Genomic DNA, 26,177 nt, shown 5'->3' on the forward strand with positions numbered 1-26,177 from the left:
GATATTAATCGATGGATATTAATCTCATGAATACTTATACAACATAGTAATATAGTATACATAAGTATCCTAATACAACACATTACTCAGATACTGGGGGAGTACACAGCAGTGTGTAACTCGTGCCGGCCAGCAGGGGGCGGTGAAGTGCCGCTCCGTGACGTCAGCCAGGTTCACCCGAACAAGAAGACAAGGACGTCACTTCCGGTAAAGCATCTTCCAACATGGAGTCGAGCGGCTTGAAGCTGAGTTTCTGGGAGAACGGACCGAAGCCCGGGCAGCTCTACTCGCTGGCCGGCGGCCGCAGCGGGCCGGCCGCCCCCTGCCGGCCGGTCAAACACACACTGTGAGTCCTCCGAGCGGGAACCGGGTCCGCGGACCGGAGATTCCGTTTTGTGCTGCATCATCACGGAGGAGCTAACTGTTGCTAAGCTAACTGCCGCTTCAGATGAACGGCTCCAAAACAGAGCAGGTTATTAAACGAGTAATACAACCTGTATACTCTATATTAATAAGAACACATGCTGATGTATAATGTGGATATAAGCATGTGTATTGATGTTTATTGTTTAAGATTTACTTAAACATCAGTTTATATATTTAAAAGTGAATTTATGTTGGCTGACTTATTTTTTTGAAGGCGCTAATTTTAAGAAAAATATGTCGTTTTTATTGATCTTTAATAGTGCAGAACGTAATCAATCCCTTCATGTGAAGCCGTGCCTGCTAACTGATCGATTACTTCATCATCAGCTAAATAAAATATCAGTTGTGTATTTGACATGTAAAACAGGTGAATAACCTGCCCATTAAACGTGTCCGTCTCCCCCAGGAACCCCATGGTCACCGGCACCTCGGTGCTCGGTGTGAAGTTCAGCGGTGGCGTCATCCTCGCGGCCGACATGTTGGGCTCCTACGGCTCGCTGGCTCGCTTCAGGAACATCTCGCGCCTCATGAAGGTGAGGCGGACGCGTGCTTGTTGTTTACTAGAGATGTGTTGTTGTTGTTGATGTGTTTGTTTACAGCGTTACTTTGTGCTTCCAGGTGAACGACAACACCATCCTGGGAGCTTCGGGGGACTACGCCGACTACCAGCACCTGAAGCATATCATCGAGCAGATGGTGTAAGCCGGCAGAGACGTGTTAGTGCGATCGGTGATCAATACCCGGTGTGTTTGTGATCGGTCAGTGATCAATACCTGTGTGTGTGATCAATACCCTGTGTGTGATCAATACCTGTGCGTGTGATCAATACCTGTGTGTGTGATCAATACCCTGTGTGTGATCAATACCTGTGCGTGTGATCAATACCTGTGTGTGTGATCAATACCTGTGTGTGATCAATACCTGTGTGTGTGATCAATACCCTGTGTGTGTGATCAATACCCTGTGTGTGATCAATACCCTGTGTGTGATCAATACCTGTGTGTGTGATCAATACCCTGTGTGTGTGATCAATACCTGTGTGTGATCAATACCTGTGCGTGTGATCAATACCTGTGTGTGATCAATACCTGTGCGTGTGATCAATACCTGTGCGTGTGATCAATACCTGTGCGTGTGATCAATACCTGTGTGTGTGATCAATACCCTGTGTGTGATCAATACCTGTGTGTGTGATCAATACCCTGTGTGTGTGATCAATACCCTGTGTGTGATCAATACCTGTGCGTGTGATCAATACCTGTGTGTGATCAATACCTGTGCGTGTGATCAATACCCTGTGTGTGTGATCAATACCTGTGTGTGATCAATACCCTGTGTGTGATCAATACCCTGTGCGTGATCAATACCCTGTGCGTGTGTGATCAATACCCTGTGCGTGTGTGATCAATACGCGTGTGTGATCAATACCTGTGTGTGATCAATACCCTGTGTGTGATCAATACCTGTGCGCAGCATCGACGAGGAGCTGCTGGGCGACGGCCACAGCTGCAGCCCCAAGGCGCTGCACTCCTGGCTCACCAGGGTGATGTACAACCGGCGCAGCAAGATGAACCCGCTGTGGAACACCGTGGTCATCGGGGGCGTGTACGGCGGCACGAGGTGGGCGGGGCTTCATGCCACTCTTCTTCTGTCTTTGAGCGGCGAGGTAGCTCCATCACTACGGAACTCCTAAGAAATCTGTGAAATATATAAATCTGTATGCACGTGTACAAATGTGTATAGATATATATATGTGTGCATATCTATAGATGTACATGTACACACACATATATATATGTGCATATATATGTACACTACCGTTCAAAAGTTTGGGGTCACTTAGAAATGTCTTTATTCTTCAAAGTAAAGCTGTTTTTTCAATAAAGATAACATTAATCATAAACACCCTCTCTACATTGTTAATGTGGTAAATGACTCTTTTAGGTGGAACGTCTGGTTTCTAATGACATGTCTCCAGAGGTGTATAGAGGCCCATTTCATCATCACTCCAGTGTTCTGATGGTACATTGTGTCATCGCCTTAGAAGACTAATGTCTGATTAGAAAACCCGTGCAATTATGTTAGCACAGCTGAAAACAGTTATGCTGGTGATATAAGCTACAACTGGCCTTCCTTTGAGCTTGAAGTTTGAAGAACAAAATTAATATTTCAAATATTAATCATTATTTCTAACCTTGTCAATGTCTTGATTATATGTTCTATGAAATGTTCAATTCATTTATAAATAAAAGTGAGTTTTCATGGAAGACACGAAATTGTCTGGATGACCCCAAACTTTTGAACGGTAGTGTATATATATACAGGACTGTCTCAGAAAATTAGAATATTGTGATAAAGTTATTTATTTTCTGTAATGCAATTAAAAAAACAAAAATGTCATGCATTCTGGATTCATTACAAATCAACTGAAATATTGCAAGCCTTTTATTCTTTTAATATTGCTGATTATGGCTTACAGCTTAAGAAAACTCTAAAATCCTATCTCATAAAATTTGAATATTTCCTCAGACCAAGTAAAAAAAAGATTTATAACAGCAAAACAAAATCAAACATTTGAAAATGTGTTTCCAGGTGTTTCGAGTTAGACGATTCAAGTGATTTGTTTAATACCCTACTAGTATACTTTTTCATGATATTCTAATATTTAGAAATAGGATATTTGAGTTTTCTTAAGCTGTAAGCCATAATCAGCAATATTAAAAGAATAAAAGGCTTGCAATATTTCAGTTGATTTGTAATGAATCCAGAATGCATGACATTTTTGTTTTTTTAATTGCATTACAGAAAATAAAGAACTTTATCACAATATTCTAATTTTCTGAGACAGTCCTGTATGTACACACACACATATATATATGTGTATATAGTTATACATGTACACATATATATGTGTTTACTCAAACATCACGTATATATACAAACAGAAGTCATCGTTCTTCTGCTTCGTGTCTTTAAAGTTATTAAAGTACGGACTCGGTCCCGCTGCTTCACTCCAGAACCTCAAGAGAAGCGTTTCTACTTTATATTTCTAAAGATTTTGAACCTTTTCTTATTTGTAACGCCATTTATTAATTGTATTTTGATGTCAGGAGTTTTATTTTGTGTTTTCTGAATGAACTGTTGTTGTGTCGTGAGCTGCAGTGTGCCTTCTCGCCTCCCTCTAGTTTCCTGGGTTACGTGGACAAGCTGGGCGTTGCCTATGAGGCGCCCACCGTGGCCACGGGCTTTGGAGCGTACCTGGCCCAGGTGAGCGCCGGCCATCCAAATCTTTACAGATTAAAAGAAATACTAATCCTGATTCATGTTTCTCTCTCTCCTTTCTGTCTCTTCTTTCTCTCTTGTCTCTCCTTTCTCTCTCTCCTCCATCTATATCTCTAGCCTCTGATGAGGGAGGTGGTGGAGAACAAGGAGGAGATCTCTCAGCAGGAGGCCCGTGAGCTGGTGGAGCGATGCCTCAAAGTTCTGTACTACAGAGACGCTCGCTCCTACAACAAGGTACATGATCAATGATTATTACATCACATGATCAACAACATCAGTAACTACATCACATGATTATTACATTACGTGATTATTACTACACATGATCAAAAACATGATTACTACATCACATGATCAAAAACATGATTACTACATCACATGATCAATAACATGATTACTACATCACATGATCAATAACATGATTACTACATTACGTGATCAATAACATGATTATTACATTACGTGATTATTACTACACATGATCAAAAACACGAGTATAACTACATCACATGATCAATAACATGATTATTACTACACGATCAAAAACATGATCACTACATCACATGATCAATAACATCATTATTACTACACATGATCAATAACATTACTACATCACATGATCAAAAACATGAGTAACTACATCACATGATCAATAACATGATTATTACTACACATGATCAAAAACATGATTACTACATCACATGATCAATAACATGATTATTACACATGATCAATAACATGATTACTACATCACATGATCAAAAACATGATCACTACATCACATGATCAATAACATGATTATTACTACACATGATCAATAACATGATTACTACATCACATGATCAAAAACATGAGTAACTACATCACATGATCAATAACATGATTATTACTACATATGATCAATAACATGATTACTACACATGATCAAAAACATGATTACTACATCACATGATCAATAACATGATTACTACATCACATGATCAATAACATGATTATTAAACGCTAACTCTTGAGCGTATTTTATTTCAGCATGAGATCGCCATAGTAACGGAGGCGGGCGTGGAGATCGTTGGTCCTCTGTCCTCTGAGACCAACTGGGACATCGCTCACATGGTCAGGTAGGTCAAAGGTCACCGGGGGCGGAGCTTCTTCAGCGCCATCTATTTTATATCACTGTTTATATTTCATTCAGAAACATTTGAACGCATCATGAACCCGACACTCATTTCTACTGAGCCGAGCTTGAACGCATCCTAATCCCTGAGCTCTTGTTTCTGTGCAGCGGGTTTGAATGAAGACGAGCTGATGAAGACGAGCGGCATCTACGGTGACGCCTGCAATTTATCTGTCAGTTTATTTAGTTTTTTCTGATGTTCATTGTAACTTTTGTATCACGGAAAATAAATGTGGAAAATCCTGAAATGTCGTGGTTTCTTTTCCTTTTTATTTGTTTTGTTCAGATGAATGTCGTCCACTCTTTAAAATCTTGTGATTTAAAAAGTAATTTTCCAAGATAAAACATTAATGATGTACATGTCTTTATGTATTAGCTCGAGGTTTAACAGGTCTCATAGTAGTGCGATTACACAATGTTTTCATTTAAATTCACCCTATGACATGTATATTTGGTCAAATGAGCTCATAGTGAGCAAGTTATATCACTTCTTTTTTTAATGATATGGATTAATAAATTGGTCTTTAATAAATATGTTTATAGAGTAGATATCAATTATGTTTAATATTTAATATACAGGCTTGTTTGTGAAATGTACTTTTCGCTTTAGCAGTCTGAACAGGTGGCTGTTGCTGGGCAGATTACGCGAAATCGCTTCATCTGTTTTGTAACTGGGCAGACCACGTAACCGGGTCCAATTAAAATAATCCCCGTCAGATAAATAATTCCGCTCGGCGAATGGATTTCACCGGTTTTTGGTATCCGGGTAGGTTTGCGATGGCTGACCAATCGGAAGAGACGTCAGCTTTGTAGTCAGGCAGACATAACGGAGTCGGCCAATCACAAAAACATCTGAAGGATTTTCGCTGTATCTTGGCTCAGGTACTTTCTTTTCTTTTTTTAAATAATTACTCAAACGCGACTCACCGACTTGATGAATCGTTAATAACAGAATAAATAAACTATCACCGACATTTTTTTTTAACAAGAATAGCGCGTAAAACACGTTTAATGGCGGCTTCTAGCTGAAACTAGCTAACAGCCCAGCTACACTAGCTAGCAGCTAGCAGGATTCACAGTATTCTCGCTCCTACCACTTCCGGTTGTTGTTACAGCAGTTCGTATTCAAAGCTCGCTCATAACGCTGCTGGTCGGTCGGCTAACCTGCTAGCTCTGCAGCAACGTGTTTGTGTGTGACACATGAGCACCGGCTCTCCCCGCTGGAGCCCGTCATGAGGCGCGGAGGGGGGCGGCTGTCACGAGCTGCGGAGGCAGAGCGGCAGGCTGGCTTTCGCACCCCAGAAAACATGCCTCCCTCCCGGGGAGTAGTGGTAACGTGTAACGCCCCCTCAGGTTTGTACTAGTTGCGGCTAATGGCGTCCCAGGGTACGAGTAGTAGTAACGGGGAGCGCCCCCCTCCCCTGGGTAGTAGTATGGTGTGTATATGTATATATATATATATATATATATATATATATATACATTTGTCCTTTCTACTCAGATGCCGCGACCGCTCAGCACCAGTTAGTCGCTCCAGATGTCGGAGGACCAGCAAGTCCAGGACCAGCGGGTCCAGGACCGGCGGGTGGAGGCCTCCCGGAGGGGGGACGGCTCTCTGGAGGGGGGGGAGGGTGACACTGAGCCCAGCATGCTGCTGCAGAAACTCAAGAGCAACATCTCGTAAGTCCTGAGAGTACAAACATGTAAACAAACAAACATGGACACTGAATAAAAACAAACATGGACACTGTAAACAAACATGGACACTGTATAAAAACAAACATGGACACTGTAAACAAACATGGACACTGTATAAAAACAAACATGGACACTGTAAAACATGGACACTGTAAACACACAAACATACAAACATGGACACTGTAAACAAACATGGACACCAAACAAACAAACATGGACACTGTAAACAAACATGGACACTGTATAAAAACAAACATGGACACTGTAAACAAACATGGACACTGTAAACACACAAACATACAAACATGGACACTGTAAACAAACAAACATGGACACTGTAAACAAACAAACATGGACACTGTAAACAAACATGGACACTGTAAACAAACAAACATGGACACTGTAAACAAACATGTAAACAAACACATGGACACTGTAAACAAACATGGACACTGTAAACAAACAAACATGTAAACAAATAAACATGGATACTGTAAACAAACAAACATGGACAATGTAAACAAACAAACATGTAAACAAACATGGACACGTAAACAAACAAACACGTAAACAAACAAACATGTAAACTAACATCATTGATGTACACACATCTCACCCGGTGGGTGTCATCTACGTGACGACGTCTTTCTCTGCTGCAGGAAAAGTGTTCAGACCAAAGTGGACCAGATCCTGGTGAGACGTGTGTGTGTCAGGACCCAGGTGTGTGTGTGTGTGTGTGTGTCAGTACCCAGGTGTGTGTGTGTCAGTACCCAGGTGTGTGTGTGTCAGTACCCAGGTGTGTGTGTGTGTGTGTCAGCACAGGTGTCAAAACCAGGTGTGTGTGTGTCAGGACCCAGGTGTGTCAGGTGTGTGTGTGTGTGTGTGTCAGTACCCAGGTGTGTGTGTGTCAGGACCCAGGTGTGTGTGTGTGTGTGTCAGTACCCAGGTGTGTGTGTGTGTGTGTGTCAGTACCCAGGTGTGTGTGTGTCAGGACCCAGGTGTGTGTGTGTCAGTACCCAGGTGTGTGTGTGTCAGGACCCAGGTGTGTGTGTGTCAGTACCCAGGTGTGTGTGTGTGTGTCAGTACCCAGGTGTGTGTGTCAGTACCCAGGTGTGTGTGTGTCAGGACCCAGGTGTGTGTGTGTCAGTACCCAGGTGTGTGTGTGTCAGTACCCAGGTGTGTGTGTGTCAGTACCCAGGTGTGTGTGTGTCAGGACCCAGGTGTGTGTGTGTGTGTGTGTGTGTGTCAGTACCCAGGTGTGTGTGTGTCAGGACCCAGGGTGTGTGTGTCAGTACCCAGGTGTGTGTGTGTGTCAGGACCCAGGTGTGTGTGTGTCAGTACCCAGGTGTGTGTGTGTCAGTACCCAGGTGTGTGTGTGTCAGTACCCAGGTGTGTGTGTGTCAGGACCCAGGTGTGTGTGTGTGCCAGGTGTGTGTGTGTACCCAGGTGTGTGTGTGTCAGGTGTCAGTACCCAGGTGTGTGTGTGTCAGTACCCAGGTGTGTGTGTGTGTCAGGACCCAGGTGTGTGTCAGTACCCAGGTGTGTGTGTGTCAGTACCCAGGTGTGTGTGTGTCAGGACCCAGGTGTGTGTGTGTGTGTGTGTCAGTACCCAGGTGTGTGTGTGTCAGTACCCAGGTGTGTGTGTCAGGACCCAGGTGTGTGTGTGTCAGTACCCAGGTGTGTGTGTGTCAGTACCCAGGTGTGTGTGTGTGTCAGTACCCAGGTGTGTGTGTGTCAGTACCCAGGTGTGTGTGTGTCAGGACCCAGGTGTGTGTGTGTGTGTGTGTGTGTCAGTACCCAGGTGTGTGTGTCAGTACCCAGGTGTGTGTGTGTCAGGACCCAGGTGTGTGTGTGTCAGTACCCAGGTGTGTGTGTGTCAGTACCCAGGTGTGTGTGTGTCAGTACCCAGGTGTGTGTGTGTCAGTACCCAGGTGTGTGTGTGTGTGTCAGGACCCAGGTGTGTGTGTGTGTCAGTACCCAGGTGTGTGTGTGTGTGTGTCAGTACCCAGGTGTGTGTGTCAGTACCCAGGTGTGTGTGTGTCAGTACCCAGGTGTGTGTGTGTGTCAGTACCCAGGTGTGTGTGTGTCAGTACCCAGGTGTGTGTGTGTCAGTACCCAGGTGTGTGTGTCAGTACCCAGGTGTGTGTGTGTCAGGACCCAGGTGTGTGTGTGTCAGTACCCAGGTGTGTGTGTGTGTCAGTACCCAGGTGTGTGTGTGTCAGTACCCAGGTGTGTGTGTGTCAGGACCCAGGTGTGTGTGTCAGTACCCAGGTGTGTGTGTGTCAGTACCCAGGTGTGTGTGTGTGTGTGTCAGTACCCAGGTGTGTGTGTGTCAGTACCCAGGTGTGTGTGTGTCAGTACCCAGGTGTGTGTGTGTCAGTACCCAGGTGTGTGTGTGTCAGGACCCAGGTGTGTGTGTGTGTCAGTACCCAGGTGTGTGTGTCAGTACCCAGGTGTGTGTGTGTCAGTACCCAGGTGTGTGTGTGTGTGTCAGTACCCAGGTGTGTGTGTGTCAGTACCCAGGTGTGTGTGTGTCAGTACCCAGGTGTGTGTGTGTGTGTGTCAGGACCCAGGTGTGTGTGTCAGTACCCAGGTGTGTGTGTGTCAGTACCCAGGTGTGTGTGTGTCAGTACCCAGGTGTGTGTGTCAGTACCCAGGTGTGTGTGTGTGTGTGTCAGTACCCAGGTGTGTGTGTCAGGACCCAGGTGTGTGTGTGTCAGGACCCAGGTGTGTGTGTGTGTGTCAGTACCCAGGTGTGTGTGTGTCAGTACCCAGGTGTGTGTGTGTCAGTACCCAGGTGTGTGTGTGTCAGTACCCAGGTGTGTGTGTGTCAGGACCCAGGTGTGTGTGTGTCAGTACCCAGGTGTGTGTGTGTGTCAGGACCCAGGTGTGTGTGTGTGTGTGTGTGTGTGTGTGTCAGTACCCAGGTGTGTGTGTGTCAGTACCCAGGTGTGTGTGTGTGTGTGTGTCAGTACCCAGGTGTGTGTGTGTCAGGACCCAGGTGTGTGTGTGTGTGTGTGTGTCAGTACCCAGGTGTGTGTGTGTCAGTACCCAGGTGTGTGTGTGTGTCAGTACCCAGGTGTGTGTGTGTCAGTACCCAGGTGTGTGTGTGTGTGTCAGTACCCAGGTGTGTGTGTGTCAGTACCCAGGTGTGTGTGTGTCAGGACCCAGGTGTGTGTGTGTCAGTACCCAGGTGTGTGTGTCAGTACCCAGGTGTGTGTGTGTGTGTGTGTCAGGACCCAGGTGTGTGTGTGTGTGTCAGTACCCAGGTGTGTGTGTGTCAGTACCCAGGTGTGTGTGTGTCAGGACCCAGGTGTGTGTGTGTGTGTGTGTGTGTGTGTGTGTGTCAGTACCCAGGTGTGTGTGTGTCAGGACCCAGGTGTGTGTCAGTACCCAGGTGTGTGTGTGTCAGGACCCAGGTGTGTGTGTGTGTGTGTGTCAGTACCCAGGTGTGTGTGTGTCAGTACCCAGGTGTGTGTGTGTCAGTACCCAGGTGTGTGTGTGTCAGGACCCAGGTGTGTGTGTGTGTCAGTACCCAGGTGTGTGTGTGTGTCAGTACCCAGGTGTGTGTGTGTCAGTACCCAGGTGTGTGTGTGTCAGTACCCAGGTGTGTGTGTCAGTACCCAGGTGTGTGTGTGTCAGTACCCAGGTGTGTGTGTGTCAGGACCCAGGTGTGTGTGTGTGTGTGTCAGGACCCAGGTGTGTGTGTGTCAGTACCCAGGTGTGTGTGTGTGTGTCAGTACCCAGGTGTGTGTGTGTGTCAGTACCCAGGTGTGTGTGTGTCAGGACCCAGGTGTGTGTGTGTGTGTGTGTCAGGACCCAGGTGTGTGTGTGTGTGTCAGTACCCAGGTGTGTGTGTGTCAGGACCCAGGTGTGTGTGTGTGTGTCAGTACCCAGGTGTGTGTGTCAGTACCCAGGTGTGTGTGTGTGTCAGGACCCAGGTGTGTGTGTGTGTGTGTGTGTGTCAGTACCCAGGTGTGTGTGTGTCAGTACCCAGGTGTGTGTGTGTCAGTACCCAGGTGTGTGTGTGTCAGGACCCAGGTGTGTGTGTGTGTCAGTACCCAGGTGTGTGTGTCACCCAGGTGTGTGTGTGTCACCCAGGTGTGTGTGTGTCAGGACCCAGGTGTGTGTGTATCAGTACCCAGGTGTGTGTGTCAGTACCCAGGTGTGTGTGTGTCAGTACCCAGGTGTGTGTGTGTCAGGACCCAGGTGTGTGTGTGTGTGTCAGTACCCAGGTGTGTGTGTGTCAGGACCCAGGTGTGTGTGTGTCAGGACCCAGGTGTGTGTGTGTGTGTGTCAGTACCCAGGTGTGTGTGTGTGTGTGTGTGTGTCAGGACCCAGGTGTGTGTGTGTGTGTGTGTGTGTGTGTGTGTCTGTGTGTGTGTGTGTGTCAGTACCCAGGTGTGTGTGTGTCAGTACCCAGGTGTGTGTGTGTCAGGACCCAGGTGTGTGTGTGTGTCGCACCCAGGTGTGTGTGTGTGTCAGACCCAGGTGTGTGTGTCAGTACCCAGGTGTGTGTGTGTGTACCCAGGTGTGTGTGTGTGTGTCAGTGTGTGTGTGTGTGTCACCCAGGTGTGTGTGTGTGTCACCCAGGTGTGTGTGTGTGTGTCACCAGGTGTGTGTGTGTACCCAGGTGTGTGTGTCAGTACCCAGGTGTGTGTGTGTCAGGACCCAGGTGTGTGTGTGTGTGTGTACCCAGGTGTGTGTCAGACCCAGGTGTGTGTGTGTGTGACCCAGGTGTGTGTGTGTGTGTCACCCAGGTGTGTGTGTGTGTGTACCCAGGTGTGTGTGTGACCCAGGTGTGTGTGTCAGGACCCAGGTGTGTGTGTGTGTCAGCACCCAGGTGTGTGTGTGTGTGTGTGTCAGTACCCAGGTGTGTGTGTGTGTGTCACCCAGGTGTGTGTGTGTACCCAGGTGTGTGTGTGTGTCAGTACCCAGGTGTGTGTGTCAGTACCCAGGTGTGTGTGTGTGTGTACCCAGGTGTGTGTGTGTGTGTGTGTGTCAGTACCAAGTGTGTGTGTCACCCAGGTGTGTGTGTGTGTCAGGCACCCAGGTGTGTGTGTGTGTGGTGTGTGTGTCAGTACAGGTGTGTGTCAGTACCCAGGTGTGTGTGTGTCACCAGGTGTGTGTGTGTGTCACCCAGGTGTGTGTGTGTGTGTGTGTCAGCCCAGGTGTGTGTGTGTCACCCAGGTGTGTGTGTGTACCCAGGTGTGTGTGTGTCAGGACCCAGGTGTGTGTGTATCAGTACCCAGGTGTGTGTGTGTCACCCAGGTGTGTGTGTACCCAGGTGTGTGTGTCAGACCCAGGTGTGTGTGTCAGACCCAGGTGTGTGTGTGTCAGGACCCAGGTGTGTGTGTGTGTGTGTCAGTACCCAGGTGTGTGTGTCACCCAGGTGTGTGTGTGTGTGTGTGTGTGTGTGTCAGTACCCAGGTGTGTGTGTACCCAGGTGTGTGTGTCAGACCCAGGTGTGTGTCAGGACCGTGTGTGTGTGGTGTGTGTGTGTGTGGTGTGTGTGTGTGTCAGCACCAGGTGTGTGTGTGTGTGTCCCAGGTGTGTGTGTCAGTACCCAGGTGTGTGTGTGTCAGTACCCAGGTGTGTGTGTGTCAGGACCCAGGTGTGTGTGTGTCAGGTGTGTGTGTGTCAGTACCCAGGTTGTGTGTCAGTACCCAGGTGTGTGTGTGTCAGGACCCAGGTGTGTGTGTGTGTGTGTACTACCCAGGTGTGTGTGTGTGTCAGGTGTGTGTGTGTGTGTGTCAGTACCCAGGTGTGTGTGTGTCAGGACCCAGGTGTGTGTGTGTGTGTGTGTGTCAGTACCCAGGTGTGTGTGTGTCAGTACCCAGGTGTGTGTGTCAGTACCCAGGTGTGTGTGTCAGTACCCAGGTGTGTGTGTGTGTGTGTGTGTGTGTGTGTGTCACCCAGGTGTGTGTGTGTCAGTACCCAGGTGTGTGTGTGTCAGTACCCAGGTGTGTGTGTCAGGACCCAGGTGTGTGTGTGTGTGTGTCAGTACCCAGGTGTGTGTGTGTGTGGTGTGTGTGTGTCAGTACCCAGGTGTGTGTGTGTGTCAGACCCAGGTGTGTGTGTGTGTGTGTGTCAGTGCCCAGGTGTGTGTGTCACCCAGGTGTGTGTGTGTGTGTGTGTGTGTGTGTCGGACCCAGGTGTGTGTGTGTCAGTACAGGTGTGTGTGTCCAGGTGTGTGTGTGTACCCAGGTGTGTGTGTGTCAGTACCCAGGTGTGTGTGGTGTGTGTGTGTCAGAACCCAGGTGTGTGTGTGTCAGTACCCAGGTGTGTGTGTGTCAGACCCAGGTGTGTGTGGTGTGTGTGTGTCAGGACCCAGGTGTGTGTGTGTGTGTGTACCCAGGTGTGTGTGTGTGTGTCAGTACCCAGGTGTGTGTGTGTGTGTGTGTGTGACCCAGGTGTGTGTGTGTCAGGACCCAGGTGTGTGTGTGTCACCCAGGTGTGTGTGTGTGTGTCAGGTGTGTCAGTCACCCAGGTGTGTGTGTCAGTACCAGGTGTGTGTGTGTCAGCACCCAGTGTGTGTGTGTCAGCACCCAGGTGTGTGTGTGTGTCAGAACCCAGGTGTGTGTGTGTCAGGACCCAGGTGTGTGTGTGTGTGTGTGTGTGTCAGTACCCAGGTGTGTGTGTGTCAGTACCCAGGTGTGTGTGTGTCAGGACCCAGGTGTGTGTGTGTGTGTGTCAGTACCCAGGTGTGTGTGTGTCAGTACCCAGGTGTGTGTGTGTGTCAGTACCCAGGTGTGTGTGTGTCAGTACCCAGGTGTGTGTGTGTCAGGACCCAGGTGTGTGTGTGTGTGTGTGTGTCAGGACCCAGGTGTGTGTGTGTGTGTGTGTGTGTGTGTCAGTACCCAGGTGTGTGTGTGTGTCAGTACCCAGGTGTGTGTGTGTGTGTGTGTGTGTCAGGACCCAGGTGTGTGTGTGTGTGTGTGTGTGTCAGTACCCAGGTGTGTGTGTGTGTCAGTACCCAGGTGTGTGTGTGTCAGTACCCAGGTGTGTGTGTGTCAGTACCCAGGTGTGTGTGTGTGTGTGTGTCAGTACCCAGGTGTGTGTGTGTGTGTGTCAGTACCCAGGTGTGTGTGTGTCAGGACCCAGGTGTGTGTGTGTGTCAGGACCCAGGTGTGTGTGTCAGTACCCAGGTGTGTGTGTGTGTCAGGACCCAGGTGTGTGTGTGTGTGTGTGTGTCAGTACCCAGGTGTGTGTGTCAGGACCCAGGTGTGTGTGTGTGTCAGTACCCAGGTGTGTGTGTGCTGCACCCAGGTGTGTGTGTCACCCAGGTGTGTGTGTGTGTACCCAGGTGTGTGTGTCACCCAGGTGTGTGTGTGTCAGTACCCAGGTGTGTGTGTGTCAGTACAGGTGTGTGTGTGTCAGGACCAGGTGTGTGTGTCAGGACCCAGGTGTGTGTGTGTGTGTGTGTCAGTACCCAGGTGTGTGTGTGTCAGGACCCAGGTGTGTGTGTGTGTGTGTCAGTACCCAGGTGTGTGTGTGTCAGGACCCAGGTGTGTGTGTGTGTGTCAGGACCCAGGTGTGTGTGTCAGGACCCAGGTGTGTGTGTGTGTCAGTACAGGTGTGTGTGTGTGTCAGTGCAGGTGTGTGTGTCACCCAGGTGTGTGTGTGTCAGTACCCAGGTGTGTGTGTCAGGTGTCAGGACCCAGGTGTGTGTGTGTGTCAGTGTGTGTGTGTGTGTGTACCCAGGTGTGTGTGTGTGTGTCAGGACCCAGGTGTGTGTGTGTGTGTGTCAGTACCCAGGTGTGTGTGTGTCAGTACCCAGGTGTGTGTCAGCACCCAGTGTGTGTGTGTGTGTGTGTCAGGCCCAGGTGTGTGTGTGTGTGCTGGACCCAGGTGTGTGTGTGTGTGTCAGTACCCAGTGTGTGTGTGTGTCAGTACCGTGTGTGTGTGTCAGTGTGTGTGTGTGTGTCAGAACTCATGTGTGTGTCAGTACTCATGTGTGTGTGTGTGTCAGTACTCATGTGTGTGTGTGTGTCAGAACCCAGGTGTGTGTGTGTGTGTCAGTACTCATGTGTGTGTGTGTGTGTCAGAACTCATGTGTGTGTGTGTCAGTACCCAGGTGTGTGTGAGTGTCAGTACTCGTGTGTGTGTGTGTGTCAGCACTCAGAACTGTGTGTGTGTGTCAGAACTCATGTGTGTGTGTGTGTCAGTACCCAGGTGTGTGTGTGTGTGTCAGTACCCAGGTGTGTGTGTGTAACGTGTGTGTGTGGTACCCAGGTGTGTGTGTGTGTGTGCACCATCAGTGTGTGTGTGTCAGCACCAGATGTGTGTCAGCACCCAGGTGTGTGTGTCAGTACAGGTGTGTGTGTGTGTGTCAGGACCCAGGTGTGTGTGTGTGTCAGTACCCAGGTGTGTGTGTGTGTCAGTACCCAGGTGTGTGTGTACCCAGGTGTGTCAGGACCTGTGTGTGTGTGTGTCAGGACCCAGGTGTGTGTGTGTGTGTGTCAGCACCAGGTGTGTGTGTGTCAGTACCCAGGTGTGTGTGTGTGTCAGCACCCAGGTGTGTGTGTCAGGCCCCAGGTGTGTGTGGGTCAGGACCCAGCGTGTGTGTGTGTGTGTCAGTACCCAGTGTGTCAGTACCCAGGTGTGTGTGTGTCAGGACCCAGGTGTGTGTGTGTCAGTGTGTGTGTGTGTGTGTCAGTACCCAGGTGTGTGTGTGTCAGCACCCAGTGTGTGTCAGCACGTGTGTGTGTGTCAGTACCCAGGTGTGTGTGTGTGTCAGTACCCAGGTGTGTGTGTGTCAGTACCCAGGTGTGTGTGTGTGTCAGTACCCAGGTGTGTGTGTGTCAGTACCCAGGTGTGTGTGTGTGTGTCAGTACGTGTGTGTCAGTACCCAGGTGTGTGTGTGTGCCAGGTGTGTGTCAGTGTGTGTGTCAGTACAGGTGTGTGTGTGTCAGGGCAGGTGTGTGTGTGTGTGTCGCAACCCAGGTGTGTGTGTGTGTGTCAGTACCCAGGTGTGTGTGTCAGCAGTCAGGTGTGTGTGTGTCGGGGCCAGGTGTGTGTGTCAGGACCCAGTGTGTGTGTGTGTGTCAGACCCAGAGTGTGTGTGTGTGTGTGTGTCAGTACGTGTGTGTCAGGTACCCAGGTGTGTGTGTGTGTGTGTGTGTGGGTGTCTGTGTATGTGTGTGTGTGTGTCAGGACCCAGGTGTGTGTGTGTGTCAGTACCCAGGTGTGTGTGTGTCAGTACCCAGGTGTGTGTGTGTCAGTACCCAGTGTGTGTGTGTGTCAGTACCCACGTGTGTGTGTGTCAGGACCCAGGTGTGTGTGTGTCAGGACCCAGGTGTGTGTGTGTGTGTGTGTGTGTGTCAGTACCCAGTGTGTGTGTCAGTACCCAGGTGTGTGTGTCAGTACCCAGGTGTGTGTGTGTGTGTGTCAGTACCCAGGTGTGTGTGTATCAGCACCCAGGTGTGTCAGGACAGGTGTGTGTGTGTGTGTGTGTGTGTCAGTACCCAGGTGTGTGTGTCAGTACCCAGGTGTGTGTGTATCAGTACCCAGGTGTGTGTGTGTCAGTACCCAGGTGTGTGTGTGTGTGTCAGGACCCAGGTGTGTGTGTGTGTGTGTCAGGACCCAGGTGTGTGTGTGTCAGTACCCAGGTGTGTGTGTGTGTGTGTGTGTGGTACCCAGGTGTGTGTGTATCACCGCACCCATGTGTGTGTGTGTGTCACCAGGTGTGTGTGTGTGTGTCAGGACCCAGGTGTGTGTTGTCAGGACCCAGGTGTGTGTGTGTCAGTACCCAGGTGTGTGTGTCAGTACCCAGGTGTGTGTGTGTGTGTGTCAGTACTCATGTGTGTGTGTGTGTCAGAACTCATGTGTGTGTGTCAGATCATGTGTGTGTGTCAGAACTCATGTGTGTGTGTCAGTACTCATGTGTGTCAGTACCCAGGTGTGTGTGTGTCAGTACTCATGTGTGTGTGTGTGTGTCAGAACTCGTGTGTGTCAGTACTCATGTGTGTGTGTGTCAGAACTCATGTGTGTGTGTGTGTGTCAGAACCGTGTGTGTGTGTCAGCACTGTGTGTGTGTGTGTCAGAACTCATGTGTGTGTGTCAGTACTCATGTGTGTGTGTCAGAACTCATGTGTGTGTGTCAGTACTCATGTGTGTGTGTGTGTCAGAACTCATGTGTGTGTGTGTCAGTACTCATGTGTGTGTGTGTGTGTCAGAACTCGTGTGTGTGTGTCAGTACTCATGTGTGTGTGTGTGTCAGAACTCATGTGTGTGTGTGTCAGTACTCATGTGTGTGTCAGTACTCATGTGTGTGTGTGTCAGTACTCATGTGTGTGTGTGTCAGTACTCATGTGTGTGTGTGTGTCAGAACTCATGTGTGTGTCAGTACTCATGTGTGTGTGTCAGTACTCATGTGTGTGTGTCAGAACTCGTGTGTGTCAGAACTCATGTGTGTGTGTGTCAGTACCCAGGTGTGTGTGTCAGTACTCATGTGTGTGTGTGTCAGTGCAGTGCTCAGTGTGTGTGTGTCAGTATGCATCAGGGTGTGTGTGTGTGTGTGTCAGTACTCATGTGTGTGTGTGTGTCGTGCAGTACTCATGTGTGTCAGGACTCATGTGTGTCAGTACTCAAGTGTGTGTGTGTGTGGCCAGTACTCATGTGTGTGTGTGTGTGTGTCAGTACTCATGTGTGTGTGTCAGTACTCATGTGTGTGTGTGTCAGTACTCATGTGTGTGTGTGTCAGTACTCATGTGTGTGTGTGTGTGTGTGTCAGTACTCATGTGTGTAGTACTCATGTGTGTGTGTGTCAGTACTCGTGTGTGTGTGTCAGTACTCATGTGTGTGTGTCATGTGTATTGACTCATGTGTGTGTGTGTGTGTCAGTACTCATGTGTGTGTGTGTGTCAGTACTCATGTGTGTGTGTGTGTGTCAGAACTCATGTGTGTGTGTGTCAGTACTCATGTGTGTGTGTGTGTGTGTCAGAACTCATGTGTGTGTGTGTGTGTGTCAGTACTCATGTGTGTGTGTGTGTGTGTCAGTACCCAGGTGTGTGTGTGTGTGTCAGTACTCATGTGTGTGTGTGTGTCAGAACTCATGTGTGTGTGTGTGTGTGTGTGTCAGTACTCATGTGTGTGTGTGTGTGTCAGTACTCATGTGTGTGTGTGTGTCAGAACTCATGTGTGTGTGTCAGTACTCATGTGTGTCAGTACCCAGGTGTGTGTGTGTCAGTACTCATGTGTGTGTGTGTGTGTCAGAACTCATGTGTGTGTGTGTCAGTACTCATGTGTGTGTGTGTGTCAGAACTCATGTGTGTGTGTCAGTACTCATGTGTGTGTGTGTCAGTTCATGTGTGTGTGTCAGAACTCAATTATTGTGTGTGTCAGTACTCATGTGTGTGTGTGTGTGTGTCAGAACTCATGTGTGTGTGTCAGTACTCATGTGTGTGTGTGTGTCAGAACTCATGTGTGTGTGTGTCAGTACTCATGTGTGTGTGTGTCAGTACTCATGTGTGTGTGTGTCAGTACTCATGTGTGTGTGTGTCAGTACTCATGTGTGTGTGTGTGTCAGTACTCATGTGTGTGTGTGTCAGTACTCATGTGTGTGTGTGTGTGTGTGTGTGTGTGTGTGTGTGTGTCAGTACTCATGTGTGTGTGTGTGTGTGTGTGTGTCAGAACTCGTGTGTGTGTGTCAGTACTCATGTGTGTGTGTGTGTGTGTCAGAACTCATGTGTGTGTGTGTCAGTACTCATGTGTGTGTGTGTCAGTACTCATGTGTGTGTGTCAGTACTCATGTGTGTGTGTGTGTCAGTACTCATGTGTGTGTGTGTCAGTACTCATGTGTGTGTGTGTGTCAGTACTCATGTGTGTGTGTGTGTGTGTGTCAGTACTCATGTGTGTGTGTGTCAGTACTCATGTGTGTGTGTGTCAGTACTCATGTGTGTGTGTCAGTACTCATGTGTGTGTGTGTGTGTCAGTACTCATGTGTGTGTGTGTGTCAGTACTCATGTGTGTGTGTGTCAGTACTCATGTGTGTGTGTGTGTCAGTACTCATGTGTGTGTGTGTGTGTGTGTCAGTACTCATGTGTGTGTGTGTGTCAGTACTCATGTGTGTGTGTCAGTACTCATGTGTGTGTGTCAGTACTCATGTGTGTGTGTGTCAGTACTCATGTGTGTGTGTGTGTGTCAGTACTCATGTGTGTGTGTGTGTGTGTCAGAACTCATGTGTGTGTGTGTCAGTACTCATGTGTGTGTGTGTGTCAGTACTCATGTGTGTGTGTGTGTGTCAGTACTCATGTGTGTGTGTGTGTGTGTGTCAGTACTCATGTGTGTGTGTGTGTCAGTACTCATGTGTGTGTGTGTCAGTACGTGTGTGTGTCAGTACTCATGTGTGTGTGTGTCAGAACTCATGTGTGTGTCAGTCATGTGTGTGTGTGTGTGTCAGAACTCATGTGTGTGTGTGTGTGTGTGCTGACTCATGTGTGTGTGTCAGAACTCATGTGTGTGTGTGTCAGTACTCATGTGTGTGTGTGTGTCAGAACTCATGTGTGTGTGTCAGTACTCATGTGTGTGTGTGTGTCAGTACTCATGTGTGTGTGTGTGTCAGTACTCATGTGTGTGTGTGTCAGTACTCATGTGTGTGTGTGTGTGTGTGTGTCAGTACTCATGTGTGTGTGTGTGTGTCAGTACTCATGTGTGTGTGTGTGTGTGTGTCAGTACTCATGTGTGTGTGTCAGTACTCATGTGTGTGTGTGTGTGTGTGTGTGTGTGTGTCAGTACTCATGTGTGTCAGTACTCATGTGTGTGTGTGTGTGTCAGAACTCATGTGTGTGTGTGTCAGTACTCATGTGTGTGTGTGTGTGTCAGTACTCATGTGTGTGTGTGTGTGTCAGAACTCATGTGTGTGTGTGTCAGTACTCATGTGTGTGTGTCAGTACTCATGTGTGTGTGTGTGTCAGAACTCATGTGTGTGTGTCAGTACTCATGTGTGTGTGTGTGTGTGTGTGTCAGTACTCATGTGTGTGTGTGTCAGTACTCATGTGTGTGTGTGTCAGTACTCATGTGTGTGTCAGTACTCATGTGTGTGTGTGTGTGTCAGTACTCATGTGTGTGTGTGTGTGTCAGAACTCATGTGTGTGTGTCAGTACTCATGTGTGTGTGTCAGTACTCATGTGTAAATACTCATGTGTGTGTGTCAATACTCATATGTGTGTGTGTGTGTGTATAATAGAGCAAGTGTGTGTGTCAGTACTGTGTGTGTGTGTGTGTGTCGATTACTCATGTGTGTGTGTCAGTACTCATGTGTGTGTGTCAGTACTCATGTTGTGTGTGTCAGAACTCATGTGTGTGTGTCAGTGCTCATGTGTGTGTGTGTGTCAGTGCTGTGTGTGTGTGTCCATTTTAGGTGTGTGTGTGTGTGTCAATACTCAGCAATGACATGCACTCATGTGTGTCAGGAACCTCATGTGTGCCAGAACTCCGCGTGTGTGTGTCAGTACTCATGTGTGTGTGTGTGTCAGTCTCCATGTGTGTCGAGTACTCATGTGTGTGTGTGTGTCACGTGTGTGTGTGTGTGTCTCCAGCACTCATGTGTGTGTCATGTGTGTGTGTCATGCTCATGCTGTGTGTGTGTGTGTCAGAACTTCGTGTGTGCAATATATAGTACTCATGTATATTATTGTATGTCAGTACTCGTGTGTGTCAGTACTCATGTGTGTGTGTGTCAGTCAAACTCATGTGTGTGTGTGTGTCAGTGCTCATGTGTGTGTGTGTCAGTACTCATGTGTGTGTGCTCGGGGCACCTCGCGTATTGTGTGTCAGCACCGCGTGTGTGTCAGTACTCATGTGTGTGAGCACTCGCGTGTGTCAGTACTCATCAGAACTCATGTGTGTGTGTGTCAGTACCCAGGTGTGTGTGTGTCAGTACTCATGTGTGTGTGTGTGTCAGAACTCGTGTGTGTGTGTCAGTACTCATGTGTGTGTGTGTGTCAGAACTCATGTGTGTGTCAGTACTCATGTGTGTGTGTGTGTGTGTCAGAACTCGTGTGTGTGTGTCAGTACTCGTGTGTGTGTGTCAGAACTCATGTGTGAACTCATGTGTGTGTGTCAGTACTCATGTGTGTGTGTCAGTACTCATGTGTATGGTGTGTCAGTACTCATGTGTGTGTGTGTGTCAGAACTCATGTGTGTGTGTCAGTACTCATGTGTTGGTGTGTGTGTCAGTACTACGTGTGTGTACTCATGTGTGTGTGTGTCAGTACTCATGTGTGTGTGTGTCGATATACATGTGTGTGTGTGTCAGTACTCATGTGTGTGTGTGTGTCAGAACTCATGTGTGTGTCAGTACTCATGTGTGTGTGTGTGTGTCAGAACTCGTGTGTGTGTGTCAGTACTCATGTGTGTGTGTGTGTGTGTGTGTGTCAGAACTCATGTGTGTGTGTGTCAGTACTCATGTGTGTGTGTGTGTCAGTACTCATGTGTGTGTGTGTGTCAGAACTCATGTGTGTGTGTCAGAACTCATGTGTGTGTGTGTCAGTACTCATGTGTGTGTGTGTGTGTCAGAACTCATGTGTGTGTGTGTCAGTACTCATGTGTGTGTGTAAACATGATTACTACATCACATGATCAATAACATGATTACTACATCACCGAATCAATAACATGATTATTAAACGCTAACTCTTGAGCGTATTTTATTTCAGCATGAGATCGCCATAGTAACGGAGGCGGGCGTGGAGATCGTTGGTCCTCTGTCCTCTGAGACCAACTGGGACATCGCTCACATGGTCAGGTAGGTCAAAGGTCACGGGGGCGGGCTTCAGCCAGCGCCATCTATTTTATATCACTGTTTATATTTCATTCAGAAACATTTGAACGCATCATGAACCCGACACTCATTTCTACTGAGCCGAGCTTGACGAGCATCCTAATCCCTGAGCTCTTGTTTCTGTGCAGGTTTGAATGAAACGAGCTGATGAAGGCGAGCAGCATCTAGAGTGACGCCTGCCAATTTATCTGTCAGTTTATTTAGTTTTTCTGATGTTCATTGTAACTTTTGTATCACGGAAAATAAATGTGGAAAATCCTGAAATGTCGTGGTTTCTTTTCCTTTTTATTTGTTTTGTTCAGATGAATGTCGTCCACTCTTTAAAATCTTGTGATTTAAAAAGTAATTTTCCAAGATAAAACATTAATGATGTACATGTCTTTATGTATTAGCTCGAGGTTTAACAGGTCTCATAGTAGTGCGATTACACAATGTTTTCATTTAAATTCACCCTATGACATGTATATTTGGTCAAATGAGCTCATAGTGAACAAGTTATATCACTTCTTTTTTTAATGATATGGATTAATAAATTGGTCTTTAATAAATATGTTTATAGAGTAGATATCAATTATGTTTAATATTTAATATACAGGCTTGTTTGTGAAATGTACTTTTCGCTTTAGCAGTCTGAACAGGTGGCTGTTGCTGGGCAGATTACGCGAAATCGCTTCATCTGTTTTGTAACTGGGCAGACCACGTAACCGGGTCCAATTAAAATAATCCCCGTCAGATAAATAATTCCGCTCGGCGAATGGATTTTCACCGGTTTTTGGTATCCGGGTAGGTTTGCGATGGCTGACCAATCGGAAGAGACGTCAGCTTTGTAGTCAGGCAGACATAACGGAGTCGGCCAATCACAAAAACATCTGAAGGGGATTTTCGCTGTATCTTGGCTCAGGTACTTTCTTTTTCTTTTTTTAAATAATTACTCAAACGCGACTCACCGACTTGATGAATCGTTAATAACAGAATAAATAAACTATCACCGGGACATTTTTTTTTTAACAAGAATAGCGCGTAAAACACGTTTAATGGCGGCTTCTAGCTGAAACTAGCTAACAGCCCAGCTACACTAGCTAGCAGCTAGCAGGATTCACAGTATTCTCGCTCCTACCACTTCCGGTTGTTGTTACAGCAGTTCGTATTCAAAGCTCGGTCATAACGCTGCTGGTCGGTCGGCTAACCTGTTAGCTCTGCAGCAACGTGTTTGTGTGTGACACATGAGCACCGGCTCTCCCCGCTGGAGCCCGTCATGAGGCGCGGAGGGGGGCGGCTGTCACGAGCTGCGGAGGCAGAGCGGCAGGCTGGCTTTCGCACCCCAGAAAACATGCCTCCCTCCCGGGGAGTAGTGGTAACGTGTAACGCCCCCTCAGGTTTGTACTAGTTGCGGCTAATGGCGCCCCAGGGTACGAGTAGTAGTAACGGGGAGCGCCCCCCTCCCCTGGGTAGTAGTATGGTGTGTATATGTATATATATATATATATATATATATATATATATACATTTGTCCTTTCTCCTCAGATGCCGCGACCGCTCACTTTCAGATTAGCACCAGTCGCTCCGGATGTTTGGAGATCAGCGCGTCCGCACCAGCAGATTGGGACCGGCGGGTGGAGGCCTCCCGGAGGGGGGACGGCTCTCTGGAGGGGGGGGAGGGTGACACTGAGCCCAGCATGCTGCTGCAGAAACTCAAGAGCAACATCTCGTAAGTCCTGAGAGTACAAACATGTAAACAAACAAACATGGACACTGAATAAAAACAAACATGGACACTGTAAACAAACATGGACACTGTATAAAAACAAACATGGACACTGTAAACAAACATGGACACTGTATAAAAACAAACATGGACACTGTAAACAAACATGGACACTGTAAACACACAAACATACAAACATGGACACTGTAAACAAACATTACATCACATTGGACAAAAACTGTATTACAAACAAACATGGACACTGTATAAAAACAAACATGGACACTGTAAACAAACAAACATGGACACTGTAAACAAACATGGACACTGTAAACACACAAACATACAAACATGGACACTGTAAACAAACAAACATGGACACTGTAAACAAACAAACATGGACACTGTATAAAAACAAACATGGACACTGTAAACAAACAAGAACACTGTAAACAAACAAACATGTAAGCAAACACACATGGACACTGTAAACAAACATGTAAACAAACACATGGACACTGTAAACAAACATGGACACTGTAAACAAACAAACATGTAAACAAATAAACATGGATACTGTAAACAAACAAACATGGACAATGTAAACAAACAAACATGGACAATGTAAACAAACAAACATGTAAACAAACATGGACACGTAAACAAACAAACACGTAAACAAACAAACATGTAAACTAACATCATTGATGTACACACATCTCACCCGGTGGGTGTCATCTACGTGACGACGTCTTTCTCTGCTGCAGGAAAAGTGTTCAGACCAAAGTGGACCAGATCCTGGTGAGACGTGTGTGTGTCAGGACCCAGGTGTGTGTGTGTGTTGCTTGGGTGTGTGTGTGTCCAGCCTTGGTGTGTATTATTGTCGGTGCCAGGTGTTATTATTGTCGGTACCCAGATTATTATTGTCAGGACAGGTGTGTGTGTGTCAGGACCTTGGGTGTGTATGGGACCCAGGTGTGTGTGTGTCAGTACCCAGATTATTATTATTGTGTGTGTGTGTCAGTACCAGGTGTGTGTGTGTCAGGATATTGGGTGTGTGTGTGTGTGTGTGTCAGTACAGGTGTGTGTGTGTGGTACAGGTGTGTGTGTCAGGACGGGTGTGTGTCAGGACAGGTGTGTATGTCAGTGCTGGGTGTATGTGTGTCGGATTGGGTGTGTGTGTGTCAGTGCCAGGTCTGTGTGTCAGTACCCAGGTGTGTGTTCGGGATAAGATGTGTGTGTGTGTCAGGACCCAGGTGTGTGTGTGTCAGTACCCAGGTGTGTGTAATACAGTACCCAGGTGTGTGTGTGTCAGGACAGGTGTGTGTGTGTGTGATAGGTGTATTATTATTGTCAGGACCCAGAATTAGCTGTGTGTGTCGGTACCCAGGTGTCCATTGTGTCAGGCCAGGTGTGTGTGTGTCAGTACCCAGATTGTGTGTGTGTCAGTGCCCAGGTGTGTGTGTGTCAGTACCCAGGTGTGTGTGTCAGTACCCAGGTGTGTGTGTCAGGACCCAGGTGTGTGTGTCGGTACCCAGGTGTGTGTGTGTCAGTACCCAGGTGTGTGTGTCAGTACCCAGGTGTGTATGGACCCAGGTGTGTGTGTCAGTACCCAGGTGTGTGTGTCAGTACCCAGATTGTGTGTCATCAGGACCAGGTGTGTGTGTGTGTGTGTGTGTGTGTGGGTACAGTGTGTGTGTGTGGGACTGGGTGTGTGTGTGTCAGGTACAGGTGTGTGTGTCAGGTGGGTGTGTGTGTGTCAGTGCCCAGGTGTGTGTGTCAGGACCCAGGTGTGTGTGTCGGACAGGGTGTGTGTGTGTGTACCCAGGTGTGTGTGTGTGCTCAGTACAGGTGTGTGTGTCAGTACCCAGGTGTGTGTGTGTCAGTGCAGGTGTGTGTGTGTCAGTTTTGATTGTGTGTGTGTCGGTACCCAGGTGTGTGTATGTCGGTACCAGGTGTGTGTGTCAGTACCCAGGTGTGGCTATGGACCCAGGTGTGTGTGTGTCAGTACCCAGTGTGTGTGTGTGTGTCAGGACCCAGGTGTGTGTGTCAGGACCCAGGTGTGTGTGTCAGGACCCAGGTGTGTGTGTGTCAGTACCCAGGTGTGTGTGTGTCAGTACCAGGTGTGTGTGTGTCGAGTACCCAGGTGTGTGTGTGGGACCAGGTGTGTGTATCAGTGCCAGGTGTGTGTGTGTCAGTACCGGGTGTGTGTCAGTACTGGGTGTGTGTGTCAGTACAGGTGTGTGTGTGTCTGGGACCCAGGTGTGTGTGTGTGTGTGTGTCAGTGCCAGGTGTGTGTCGGTACCCAGGTGTGTGTGTGTCAGGACCCAGGTGTGTGTGTCAGTACAGGTGTGTGTCAGTACAGGTGTGTGTGTGTCGGTACCCAGGTGTGTTATTGTCAGCTGCAGATTGTTATTGTCAGTACCCAGGTGTGTGTGTGTGTCGGGACCCAGGAATGTGTGTGTCAGGACGGGTGTGTGTGTATCAGGTACCCAGGTGGTATTAATCAGTGCAGATTATTGTGTCAGTGCCCAATTTGTGTGTGTGTGGGTACCCAAGGTGTGTATGTGTCAGGACCCAGGTGTGTGTGTGTCAATTACTTGGGTGTGTGTGTGTGTGTGGTGCCCAGGTGTGTGTGTCAGGACGGGTGTGTGTGTGTCAGTACCCAGGTGTGTGTGTGTCAGTACCCAGGTGTGTGTGTGTCAGTACCCAGGTGTGTGTGTGTCAGGACCCAGGTGTGTGTGTGTGTGTGTGTGTGTGTGTGTGTCAGTACCCAGGTGTGTGTGTGTCAGTACCCAGGTGTGTGTGTGTCAGTACCCAGGTGTGTGTGTGTCAGGACCCAGGTGTGTGTCAGGACCCAGGTGTGTGTGTGTGTGTGTGTGTCAGTACAGGTGTGTGTGTCAGTACCCAGGTGTGTGTGTCGGTACGGGTGTGTGTGTCAGGACCCAGATTGTGTGTGTGTGTGTGTCGGTACCCAGGTGTGTGTGTGTGTGTGTCAGTGCCCAGGTGTGTGTGTGTCAGGTACCCAGGTGTGTGTGTCAGTGCAGATTGTGTGTGTGTGTGTGTTTCAATTACTGAGGTGTGTGTGTGTGTCAGTACCAGGTGTG

General features: G+C 48.1%; 1 protein-coding gene across 1 annotated transcript; it reads left to right on the plus strand.

The window, feature by feature from the left end:
• Positions 1-209: 209 nt before the first annotated feature.
• On the plus strand, positions 210-5,130 carry psmb4 (proteasome 20S subunit beta 4). Its single transcript, XM_056410841.1, has 8 exons — positions 210-346; positions 833-959; positions 1,045-1,124; positions 1,900-2,046; positions 3,612-3,693; positions 3,826-3,942; positions 4,738-4,826; positions 4,991-5,130. Exons 1-8 carry the CDS (start codon positions 225-227, stop codon positions 5,001-5,003), a joined length of 777 nt encoding a protein of 258 aa, XP_056266816.1. The 5' UTR covers positions 210-224; the 3' UTR covers positions 5,004-5,130.
• The last annotated feature ends 21,047 nt before the right edge of the window (positions 5,131-26,177 follow it).

This window comes from Pseudoliparis swirei, chromosome 1 (assembly GCF_029220125.1).
Source record: "Pseudoliparis swirei isolate HS2019 ecotype Mariana Trench chromosome 1, NWPU_hadal_v1, whole genome shotgun sequence".
NCBI classification, from domain to species: Eukaryota; Metazoa; Chordata; class Actinopteri; order Perciformes; family Liparidae; genus Pseudoliparis; species Pseudoliparis swirei.

Excerpts from the sequence above, each read along its gene's own strand:
- psmb4 (XM_056410841.1), top strand. The coding sequence starts at position 225 with ATGGAGTCGAGCGGCTTGAAGCTGAGTTTCTGGGAGAACGGACCGAAG. Across the intron at positions 960-1,044 it reads ACATCTCGCGCCTCATGAAG|GTGAACGACAACACCATCCT; the intron begins GTGAGGCGGACG and ends TTGTGCTTCCAG. Across the intron at positions 2,047-3,611 it reads GGCGTGTACGGCGGCACGAG|TTTCCTGGGTTACGTGGACA; the intron begins GTGGGCGGGGCT and ends GCCTCCCTCTAG.